General features: G+C 28.7%; 2 protein-coding genes across 2 annotated transcripts; both read left to right on the forward strand.

Annotated features, from left to right (window-relative positions):
- The first annotated feature begins 6,593 nt into the window (after nucleotides 1-6,593).
- Nucleotides 6,594-9,237, forward strand: LOC145182531 (uncharacterized). The gene is made up of 2 exons (XM_080057690.2): nucleotides 6,594-6,713; nucleotides 7,277-9,237. Exon 2 carries the CDS (start codon nucleotides 7,285-7,287, stop codon nucleotides 7,948-7,950), a length of 666 nt encoding a protein of 221 aa, XP_079913816.2. The 5' UTR covers nucleotides 6,594-6,713; nucleotides 7,277-7,284; the 3' UTR covers nucleotides 7,951-9,237.
- Nucleotides 9,238-10,694: 1,457 nt separating this feature from the next.
- LOC149889336 (leiomodin-3-like) lies at nucleotides 10,695-11,758 on the forward strand. The gene is made up of 2 exons (XM_090085337.1): nucleotides 10,695-10,949; nucleotides 11,623-11,758. The coding sequence occupies exons 1-2, from the start codon at nucleotides 10,740-10,742 to the stop codon at nucleotides 11,647-11,649; spliced, it is 237 nt and encodes a 78-aa protein (XP_089941463.1). The 5' UTR covers nucleotides 10,695-10,739; the 3' UTR covers nucleotides 11,650-11,758.

Below are 11,758 nucleotides of genomic sequence, written 5' to 3' on the forward strand. Positions count from 1 at the left end.
GAATAAGCAACTTTTTTTTATAAATAAAACCCTTCCTTAACTGGGAACCATTTATGTATAAAAAAAGTTAAACCTTACGTTAAGAAAAACCTGACGTTAGGTTTTAAAAACATACCATAACCGAAAGGTGTTCTTGTTACTCATATGTAATATACCATTGTTTCAAAGTTTTTATGTGAATACAAAGCGACAGCATTAAACATGCAGGCGTCTGTTGCAATATTGCAGAAAAACACTAGTTCTGATCTCAGGCTGAGAAATTAGGTCAAAAAAAAATAATTTTTCTGCCTTAAATTGCACTATGTAGCTACCAACTTTCACAAGTTCAAAAAGCTTCACTATAATCCAAAATATTTTTGCTTCAGTAAATCAAAGTTGTTGAATATTAAATTCTTAGAAATTGCATTTGAAAATCATATTCGATGTCTGAAAAGCCTTTTTATCTAAACTCACTTTAGTTTAAGATAATTTTCCAGTGACATTTAACAACAGTTTCGCGTCCTTTAACCTCTTTCCTCACATGAAATAAACAATCAGATGGAAACTCAACTTTCTCAGTATTTGACTTAGCGAAGAAAATCATTTGTTGTAATTTTTACACGTGGCAAATATAATGAAGATGAAGAAGGCGATGTTACCTCAGAGTATTGATAAGTAATTATAACGGAATCTTAAAGCACTTAAGTAAAAACTCCACATAAATGAAACAATGTTGATGATATTGATGATTAGGACCTTTAGCTTTAGGATCTTAACTCTCACGCTCGATTCAGAATAAGAATTCGAAGAATGCTACAAGCATTTAAGTTTTATTTAAAATCGTGTAAATGGGGCTTTTATTTTGACATTTCTAAAATAACTCCAAAACAAAAATGAAAGTGTTTAATCTATAGAAAAGGAGGGAGAAACAGACTGTTTTATCCGTTACTTAGGCGTTGCTAAGAAGAAAAATTTGCTGAAATTCCAAACTCACCTTTTTGAAGATTTTAAGTGTGCTACATCAAAACAATTAAATATTTTTTATTTAGGTTTATTTACGTCATATTTGTGATGGAGATGGTCTCTTTACCTTAAAAGTCTAAAGATATTGCAGAAAAAAGCATTTGTAACATTTTTAAAAATATTTTTGTTTAGAGAATAGCTATTTTGACAGAATTATTGTCACTGCCCTGGAGTTTTTGTCTTCTTTTTGTTTTTATGGCATTTCTGAGCTAGTACAAAATAAAATTCTTCTACAATAAAAATTAATCACGGAGAATAGTAGTCGCTCTCCATATTGAGTGTGTTCCTCAACACATCTAGATCTAATCCATATAAATTTAGAATATCCTTCCTTTAGTGTTCCACCATATAAGCCCTTCAATGATATTCAACAAAAAGCTGAAAATGGAGCAAGAAAATGTAAAACTCCCAACTTGAAGTTTTTTCTTTTAAAATCTATGGAAAGTCTCCGTAGATAAAAAAAGGTATTTAAATTCCATAAATGGCATATTTTGACTCGAGCTTGTTTACTCAAGAATGCTTACTATTTAAGTCTTTCATACACCAAGCTAGTGACGTGCAAGATGACAGGAAACAGAAAAGATATAAAATTACTGGAAAACTCGTTAAGTTTTATTACCAACACCCCATCTCACGCTTGCTACGCAGCTGCACTGAGCTTCAGAATTAAGTTGAAAAACCTCAGAGTTTAGTTTTAAGGCCCGATTTAGGCTAAATACCTACAAGTAGACATCCTTAGCTATTTTAATTAAACCATGCAATTCAAAATAGGTGGTACCAAATACTGGATTAGAGCTACTGGGCTCTTCTCCAGGTAGAGAGTTCTTGAATATATATCACATTCATATTGTGTTGCGTGTTAAACTTCTTCGATATCTGGAGAATATAGTTAACTAATGCAACACTCATAAATCCATCCACTACTTATTCTGTAGCTTCTGAAGATCCTAAACATTAAATTCTAGCTAGAAATAAAATTTGTAATTGTAAATATATATTTGCCATTTTGTATTTGAATTTGATATCTTCCAAGGTTGATACAGTTTAAAGCAATTAATCGTTTTATCTCTTTCTTTGAAGTTCGGTGATTCATCCAGACTGTTTAATTTTGTAGTAAGAGTTACAACGGATGAAGTTGAAGATGATTGATGATGGCAATTTTTATACTCAGGAACAAATGGTTTGAGGCCAGAAGCAAAACCAGAGATTCAGATGGCAGTTATTGAGTTAGTTTGATTTAGAAAAAAAACTTATAGATGAGTTTATGTCTTCACCTTTTTATACAAAAAGATCAGAAATTTAGTTAAACCTCGCATTGAAGATAAATTACTCACAATTTTGCGAAATGATTTCATTTCGCTTTTATCGATCAAATGATGGAATAAGTGTAATAGAAGAAAGATAATTTTCTGAGTTAAAACGGATTAAAAACTATGTTTCTTTAACAATGAATCAAAAATACTATGATTATTATCTTCGCTGGCTGTTCGATTGAAATTTTGAAATCTTTCACTCCTATGGATTTACACGAATAAAAGTTCAGGAAAAATGGAAAAATGGAAAAAGGAAAAATGGAAAAAAGTATTCTTTTTTCAAATTATACTATTATTATTTTTATAATTAAACTTATTATGCTTATTTAAATACATTTTGCTTTTTTCATGATAAAGCATAGGTTATATTTTTATTTATATGTTGATCAACTGAATTAATAACTTTGTTTATTCTCAATAAGTAGAAATCCTGCATTAATATCTTACTGCTTTTTTTCTCCAAGATATTGGAGCGAGTATAATTAATCTTTTAGAACTAGGACCTAAGTTTGTTCCAACTATACAAAATATACCCTATTTAGACATTTTTTCAGTAACAGAATCCACTGCGTTAAAACTAGAGTATTGCAACAAAATTGAGAGTTCACAAGACTTACGCAGAAACGTGTTGAGGCAACTTAAAACGCTTAAACCACAAAAAAACAATAGCTTAAATTACAAACAGAGGGAAGCATTAAAACAAATAAAAGAGGACAGAAACATTGATATATACTCTTTTGATAAAGGAGCAGGTTTTGTTAGAATAGAACACAACAAAGCCATTGACAAAATTCGTCAAGAGATTGGCAAAACGAAGATAATTAAAGAGGACCCTACCATTACATTTGCTACTAAAATTAGAACTTACCTATCAAAATTGAATAAAAAAGGGCGATTCACCAAAAAAGAATATGAAAGTCTTTACCAAAGCGACCCAGTACCGCCACGTATGTATGGTGTAATTAAAGCGCACAAACCGGAAAAATCATACCCTATGCGATTAGTTGTTTCAACCATCGGGACACCAAGTTATGGAATATCACAATATCTAGTAAATATATTTTTACTAATCTTGGATAAAAACATAACAAAGTTAAAAAATTCGTCAACTTTTGTAAAAACAGCTAAACTTTGGAATATATCAAATGATGAAATACAAGTATCTTATGACGTTGTCAATTTATATCCATCAATTCCTCTGGGAGAGGCTACAAAAATTCTTCTTGATATGTTAGAGCACTTCCCAAATTAAAATAAACTAACAAAACTTAGCGTTTCAGAAATAAAATCACTAATAGAACTGTGTTTATATAAATGTTATTGTAGATTCAGGTCCAATAGGACTTTCACTCATGGTAGTACTTGCGGAAGGTTTCCTGCAATTTTTTAAAAATAAAGCAATCAACATTGCGCTTCATTCTAATCCACCGTTAGAAATAAAATCGTTTTTCAGGTGCGTAGATGATAGCCACGCAAGATTTACAAATAAAGATAATGCCATCCGTTTTAACAAATATTAAACAGTCAACATCATGCCATCAAATACACAATTGAATTGGAAGATGAAAACAAAAGATTAAATTTTTTAGACATTCAAATAACAAATAATCAAAAAGGTAAATATGATTTTAACATACATCGAAAAAAAAGCAATAACAAATATTCAGGTTAAGCCCAATTCAAACCACGATCCAAAAATCTTAGAAGAAATATTTAAAGGATTTATTCATAGAGCTTTATCAATTTGCTCTAAAAAATTTTTAAATAAAGAAATCGATTTCCTAATAAATGTGTTTGCTGAAAATGGATACGAAAAGAAGAAATTACAAGACTTTGCAAACATTGTTATAAAAAAACGACACTCAAATAATGAAGTAGTTTTATCTAACAACGAAGCAACTACGCCAACTATATCACTACCGTGGATCCCAATATTATAACCAAAACTTCGAAAAATCTTTAGGAAAGCAGGTTACAGGGCAGTCTTTAAATCCAGTGCAAATCTTAAATCTTTGCTAACTTCGCGCAACAAAACAAAACTACCATCAAATAGCCATCCCGGAGTATACCTAATAGAATGCGAGTGTAAACAAAAATACATCGGCGAAACAAAAATGAAAATAGCAACAAGAACAAAACAACACCAAAAAAATGTTTTTGAAGAAAAATTAGAACAATCTGCAATTGGGCATCATAAAATTAAATGTTCATGTAATATAAAATGGGATCAAGTAAAGACGCTTAAAGTAGAACCCAAAAAATTTGAAAGAAAAGTTCGAGAGGCAATTGAAATTCAGTTCAACAAATGCGGACCTAAAAATGGAGGTATGAATTTAGATGATGGTCAATATGTAAAAACGCAATTCTGGACGCCATACTTTTTATACCTACGTAATATTAAAGAAGCCCAATTAAAGCGAAGTTTAAAGAAACCATTAAAAAGTGACATTACCGTTAAAGTTTGTTTGTATTTTAATTTAATTAATAATTTGTAATTAAAGCTGAAGATGCTAGTATCAATAATCTAGCGAAAATTTCTTAGATAAAATAAAAAATTAGCATTGAGAGAATTCGTATTTATTGAAGTTCACATATTAAATATATATATATATATATATATATATATATATATATATATATATATATATATATATATATATATATATCCTGGACCACTAGAAGCGTGCTCTGGTCATTGAAAATTAAAAATGAAAATTAAATCTTTCAAAAGTCAAAACTATTTGAATCTTTTAAAAGTTATTTTAAGAAATTATTTGTATACACACGAGGCCCCGAGAATCCTCCCCACCTACCCCCCTCTTTTGGCGGCCATTTATGTATGTATGTATGTATGTATGTATGTATGTATGTATGTATGTATGTATGTATGTATGTATGTATGTATGTATGTATGTATGTATGTATGTATGTATGTATGTATGTATGTATGTTTTAAAATTGAAATAAATAAAAAGATAAGGAAATGTAACTGCAATAATATGAAATGTATGGGAATAGAAATTGTCCTTTTAAAAAATATTGTGTAGACCATTTTCTCAAACCTTTTCGCTAAATTTTAAATATAAAGGAAATAGTTATTTTCTGAATAAGTTTTAAATAAAAGCCAAGAAACTAGATTTATAAACCAATGTTTTGAGGTTTGTTTATATTAATATCTCTCTCTGTATTTAGCCTAAATTCAAGAAAAAAAATTTCCATTATGAAAATAAACGCGATCAAAAAAACCTTTTGTATTTAAACGTTTGCGAATTTAGCGATCAATAATAAAATTAAACTTTGCTTTTCGACTTGCCAAAACAAAAAATAAAAAAACAAATAGGCGACTGTTTTTGAAACATCATGAACATCTAAGTAAACAACATTAAAAATATAATCTTTACACGAGCGCAGTTGAACAACGAGAAAATAAAACTTTAATACAACAGAAATTCTAGAAAAGTTTGCCAAGAAAACAGGAAGTAAATTTTAAACAAGCTTTCGAATTCTTTTAGTAAAAAGCATTAACTTAATTATTGATCCGTGACATTAGTATGTCCACTAACAGTCTGTGAGCATGACTCCGAAAATAAATGCGCCCTCCAAGAATTTTTTTGGCTCAAGAAAACAAATGTCTGCGATAAAATTGTTTTGTTATTCTAAGAGTTTTCCCATGTTTTCCCATTACATTCTTCTAATTATCAGAATCGATATTTTTATTATAAAAGATGTATTTTTCACACTTTATTTAAGTTTCTAGTTCATTGGAACGATACGAACGTTTATTATTAATGAGGAATATGAAGTTCATTACATTATCTCACGGTATAAAAAAAGTATTTATGAAAGGGATATTTGCGTATTATAAAAATTGAAATAGCCATAAAGAAATAAGAAAAAAATTAGCACAAAACAAGCAAATAAGATAGTAAAAAAAAAAGAAAATCTTTTTACCAAATTGGAAAGAAAACATTTAAAAAAATAAGTATAGTTAGAACTTCTATTAAAGTTTGGGTTTTTACTTGTTATTTTATTAAATACTTTATAAGAAAGTCAGTTTTTAAATCCTTGACTCGTCATTTAAAAAATATGTCAGTTCAGATCACTAAGTATAGCTAAGCTTTTATAAGCATAGAAGTTTGCATCGTCCTTAACCCATATAAAGCAATATACCCACAATACAGTTGAAAATGAAATCATTCAACTGAAACAGGTTTGCAAATGTTTACACAACCGTGGCTACTCATGCTAAGCTAATTTACTTGCGTTAAATTTTAAATATTTTAAAGGGCTGTGAAGCCAGGATAAATGTTGCACAGAAAGCATTATTTCTTGTGTTTGAATAAGAGGTTCTTGTCGAATCTAACCCTTACGACTGATACATCGTCCATTTCACTTTTGGTAAGACTTTCAAGAAAAATTTTTTTCCAAACTTCATATTAATTTTTATAGTAATTTATGAAATTAGTTTAATTTATTTCCCAAGCTTTTTCGGGTTCACAGTTATTGAAAACATGAGTGCCAGACGAAGGTATAACATGCCGTTATATAGTTCCTACCTGTGTGTAATGGAACAAGGAGACAAGTTAGATAGCAAGCCTATAATTAGGAAATTATTCTAAATAAATATTTAAAATTTTCCAAAACTATAGTTAACTAGGCGTTTTTGGATATCTATTTTATTTAAAGTTGTCCAAAATCTATAGTTAAATCACGTTTTTGGATATCTATTTTTTTTCAGAATAAATTGCATATATTTTTCCTCTACTCATAATAATTAGGAGCTATGAAATTAAAGTTTTATATTTAAGTACCTTTATTATGTATCATATGTTGTATCATATAAATGTTCTACAGCTAAATTGCTGTTTAGCTTCTGCCGTGACTTTTAATAATTTATTCTTGATGTTTATACTTTTCTTCTGATGTCTTAAAGTAATCACAATGGGCTTCACATTTTTTAGGTTTCAACATGATTGATATTCTGTGTGGATCAAAACGAAGAATATCTAACACAGAAGAAAATGAACGAATTGCTCTAAGGCAAATGATTCTCAATATGTCAATATGTAAAATTCAAAAAGACCAGGGTAGAAAAGAGCCATCTCTCTTTCGCTCAGTTGTGATTGCAAACACAGTGAGAAATATTGAAAATGAAATGGATAATGAAATGTTGTTAGAATTTGAAAACGGCAAGGATTTCCCTGCAACACCTTTAAACCAACCATTGAACTACCATTCAGTTGATAGTAATAATAATAACAGTACAAAGCTATCCCCTGAAAAAAACGGTGAAAAGAGCCAGTTTGGTGCCATAGGTGATCAGAGGAAAGTAAAAGAAAAAGAAAATGAACCTAAAACTAGTTTTAAATTAAGTTCCCTTTGGGATTCTCATAACACACCTGTTTTGAATAGTTCTCCTTCTCTTGATAAAATGGAATTTGACAATAGTTTTCCTGATGTTGATATAGCTTTGTATGATTTTGATGATACGTTGTCATTTTTTACTCCCTTATCACCTTATTTAACTAATATGGATTGGCGTTTTTTCCCTAACTGTGCAATAGCAGAGCGAAAAAAAGTTGATTCATACTTCGAAGAGTTGGATCAAATGATGCAAGTCTTAGTTGGCATGTAAGTTTTGGTCTTGTATGCATTGCAAAAGAGATTACAAAAATGTTTCCTTGGTGTCTTAAAGTAATTATATTGTTAAAAGGGAAGTATTTTTCTTTTTATCTTTTGAAAGTATATTGCAAATGTCATATTGATAGATTCTTAAGTTAAACTATATTTATTATTTTTTGAATAAATCTTTAATTGCTTAGACTAAAGGAAATAAGTATTAACAAATTATACTCTTTTGTGGTTGCATTTTTTTGATGAAGAAAGGCAAGGCAAGCGAGTTACAGTGTTTAAAGTTAATCATTTTTGCTACCTTTATTCGAACTCTAAAAATAATATTTGCTATTTGTATTAAGTTATCTATTCGTGTTTTTTTCGAATGCTGTTCTCACAACTTTATACAATAGTTTTTTGCAATTGCAGACTTCTTGTTCTGCTTCATTAGCAAGAAGTTGTAGTTTATACAAATGGAGTTCTCAAAATTGTGTATAAAAATTTTTTAAACAATTGTTTATATAGTGAAGTTAAAATTGACAAAAAACGCATGTAAATTATTTTTATTTTGTGTTATTAGAATGTACAAAGATATTAACCTATAGTTTATTCCAGCAAGTAGTTGGTCAAAATTCTCAAATTATGTGCTGTAAATATCTTGTGTTATATTTTTTATAATGTGAAAATTGTTTGTACTGTATTTAATATCCTCTAACTTTTTGTTTAAATTATAAACAGTAGACTGCTCTGCTTTTGAAGAGTTTGTGGCTTAGTCTCGTCATTTTTAGAAATCTAAGTTGTTTTTTTTCTTTTCTGTATTTTCGAGTTTCCTGCATTTTTAACATTTCTAAAGTATAAATGAAAATGTAGGATAAAATTTTTATTTTTAAAGAAGAATATTTTCTTTGTGTATTTATTCGAAAATTGATTAGGTTTAGATATGTTTAAATAATACTTTTATGTAAATTTTTACTATGCACTCTATATAAATATATATTTCACGAACAAGAGGCACACTTTTTTGTGTGTATATATAATGTACACACATGCATAAAGATATTTTTAGAGATTATATTGCTTTTCCTTGATATTACAGTTTTCTTTCATGTTTTTTTGCGTTAGCAATATTTTATTTTATTCTAGAAATTTAAACTAATTTTCTTGTTTTGTGAAATGCTGTTATGCGATGTGCTTGTGTAATGTTTTTAAATGGTGTTATATGACGTCGCCTTTTTTATTTTGTTGACGATCTTTTAGTTGTGTCTTTGTTAGGGTGGTTTGCTAAGATCATATTGATCATGTTTCTTTAGTTACGGTTGTTTTATTTTCGATATATATCCCACCGTTGTTCTTTTAAAGTGATTCTTTCTCAAGAACCTTTAAATTTCATTTGTTCCCAACAGATTTGTATCAAGCATCGTTCATTTTTTCAGCGAACGATCCAGTGTTCAAGAAATTTCTCTGCTTATGTTTTTAAACGTTTATTAGCAATTATTGCGGTAAAAGTCGAAAAAAGGTTGAAGTTTGTCTTTTTATTGCGCCGTTCTCTTCATTAATCGATTTTTATTTTTTAAACCTTATTCCCCTAGCCAGTATTAAGCGTATGTGTGCAAGTGACCTCACTCGTCGTGCACTGCAGGCATTAAAGATCAATAAATCGGGTTGTGCATGTTCGGCTTCTTTCGTTAGTTTAAATTTTGCATTAACCTCATGCATAAGTTTCGGCACAATGTCATTACACATTGGAAGATATACTGTTCGAGAAGGTATTGTAAAAAAAACTGATATTCGTTTGATTAAAACCAAACAATGATTTCATATGTAGATTGAGTGACTTCAGTTCAGACCTTTTATTGAGTATCTTGTACTTTACATTTCCTAAATTTGCAGAACAGTTGCCTACTTAACAATTAGTTTTTATTACAAATTTGGTTCGTTTAATTTATTACTGAAACTTACTTATTGTTGAGCTCTGTTACTATCAAAAAGAAAAATTTTAATTATGGCCTGTTGTATTTGTTTCTTACTTTAAATGCATCATATTTTTCTAAGTGACATCTTTTGTAATTTGATCGCATCAAATAAGATGCTATCTGAGGGTGCTGATTTTATTTGGTGAACAAAGTTAAAAAAAAAACTTAATTTTACACGAAACGAGCTAATACGCCAAATCTCAGGGTTTTGCTAAATGATGTAAGACAAAAATAATGAAAATCCTCGAAGTCAAATTGCTCTTAATCAGACTAAATTAAAAATTTATCGTTAATTTTTTTTTTTTTTTTTTTTTTTTTTTTTTTTGTTATATGGTGAAGGAGTTAATAATTAAAAAAAAAAAAAGAATTTTCTAGAAATGTTTCATCACATTGTTTTGTACAACATTCACCTCATTTGCTTTTTTTTTTATACTTGCTTTTTTGACTTGTTTGAGTTTGACTTGCAAGTTGACTTGCTTTTCATAGTTTCTTTTCTTTAACTATTCGTATAAAAATGTAAGAAACAATTGTTCCCACAGATATTAGGGGAAATCTGACCATGAACTTTTTAAATAACCAATTCTTTACCTTTTTTCTTTTTTTTTTTTTTTTTACCTTTTTACCTGATTGGTAGTTTGATAAATTTTTTTTAAGCATAAGTTTGTCAAGTTTAACACTTTTTCAAAATAAATAAAATTTTCAGTCTTTCATATCATCAATGATTTGCTTCCTCTCGAATATAAAAATAAAATTTAACTGAAACAAATATTCTTAAAATTTAAAATTTTTTAGAAATATTTTATTAGGCATAACCATAGCAACTAAAACAAAGCAATTCATGGATGTTAATGCAATAAATGAGCTCAATTTGGATGCAGGTTTGAATCGCCCTACAAGTTTTAATGAAACTCTAACAGAACTCAACGTAAACAACCACAAAGACATCGCTGTTGAGGAATTAGTAATAGTTGCAAATAACCTAAAGAGTAATAAATATTTAAAAACCTTACATCTTGCCAACACACAGATGACAGTTTCAGTTTGTAAGGTACCTGTTCTGTTGCATTTGATTAGCTTGCTACTTTATTAAATGGTTGATGATTCATGCAGTATAATTTCATTACTTATTTTATTGAATTTAGTAAATTTAGCAAATCTACATCAACTTCATTTAAATAGAAAAACAATTTACGTAGATTTTAACCAAAAATGCTATCATAGTGAAATGTCCAAAATTATTCTCAAAAAATGTACAGTTAGTTACTGTATTTTATGGTATTTTTTTGGAAAAGGTGATATAATTATACCTCTGTAAATTTTTGTGCATCCAGCATATTGTGGCTGCACAATAGTTTATTAAGTTACCATTTTACCAGCATGCTTATAATTTTTTAACTAGTAATGAATTTACTGGTGAAAAATTTAATAACAACCACTATAACAACAAATAAACAATCAATATATTAACAATAGTTAACAATTGTTATGTTAACAATAATAAACAATTATTATATTAATAATTAATAACAACAATTTAACAGCTATAACAACTGTAACAACAATTTAACAACTTGGTGTTTTAAGATTGTTCTGAGAATAGGTCATCAATAAGTATGGTTACTGCAATCAACTTTACAATTATAAATATTTATATAATAACAAAAGATTTGTCAAGCCTTTGTAAAAAACCAAACTTTATTGCGTTTTGGTTTTTCATTTAGATTGTATATGCCAAGACATATTTCTAACAAATGTATTATGAGGAACAACGATGCAGGCTCGCTGAATGTTTTTCTTTTGCAAATATTGTTAATTTACATTTAGTGGCGTAGAGCTTTTTTCTATACTCAACAAAAT

This window comes from Hydra viridissima, unplaced genomic scaffold (genome assembly GCF_058129835.1).
Source record: "Hydra viridissima isolate aposymbiotic clone 2 unplaced genomic scaffold, HvirCarnegie_v1 scaffold_4, whole genome shotgun sequence".
NCBI lineage: Eukaryota > Metazoa > Cnidaria > Hydrozoa > Anthoathecata > Hydridae > Hydra > Hydra viridissima.

Bases quoted from the DNA above. Each gene is read 5' to 3' on its own strand.
- LOC145182531 (XM_080057690.2), top strand. From the start codon at position 7,285: ATGATTGATATTCTGTGTGGATCAAAACGAAGAATATCTAACACAGAA.
- LOC149889336 (XM_090085337.1), top strand. From the start codon at position 10,740: ATGGATGTTAATGCAATAAATGAGCTCAATTTGGATGCAGGTTTGAAT. The intron at 10,950-11,622 runs GTACCTGTTCTG...TTTTTCATTTAG, and splicing joins TGACAGTTTCAGTTTGTAAG to ATTGTATATGCCAAGACATA.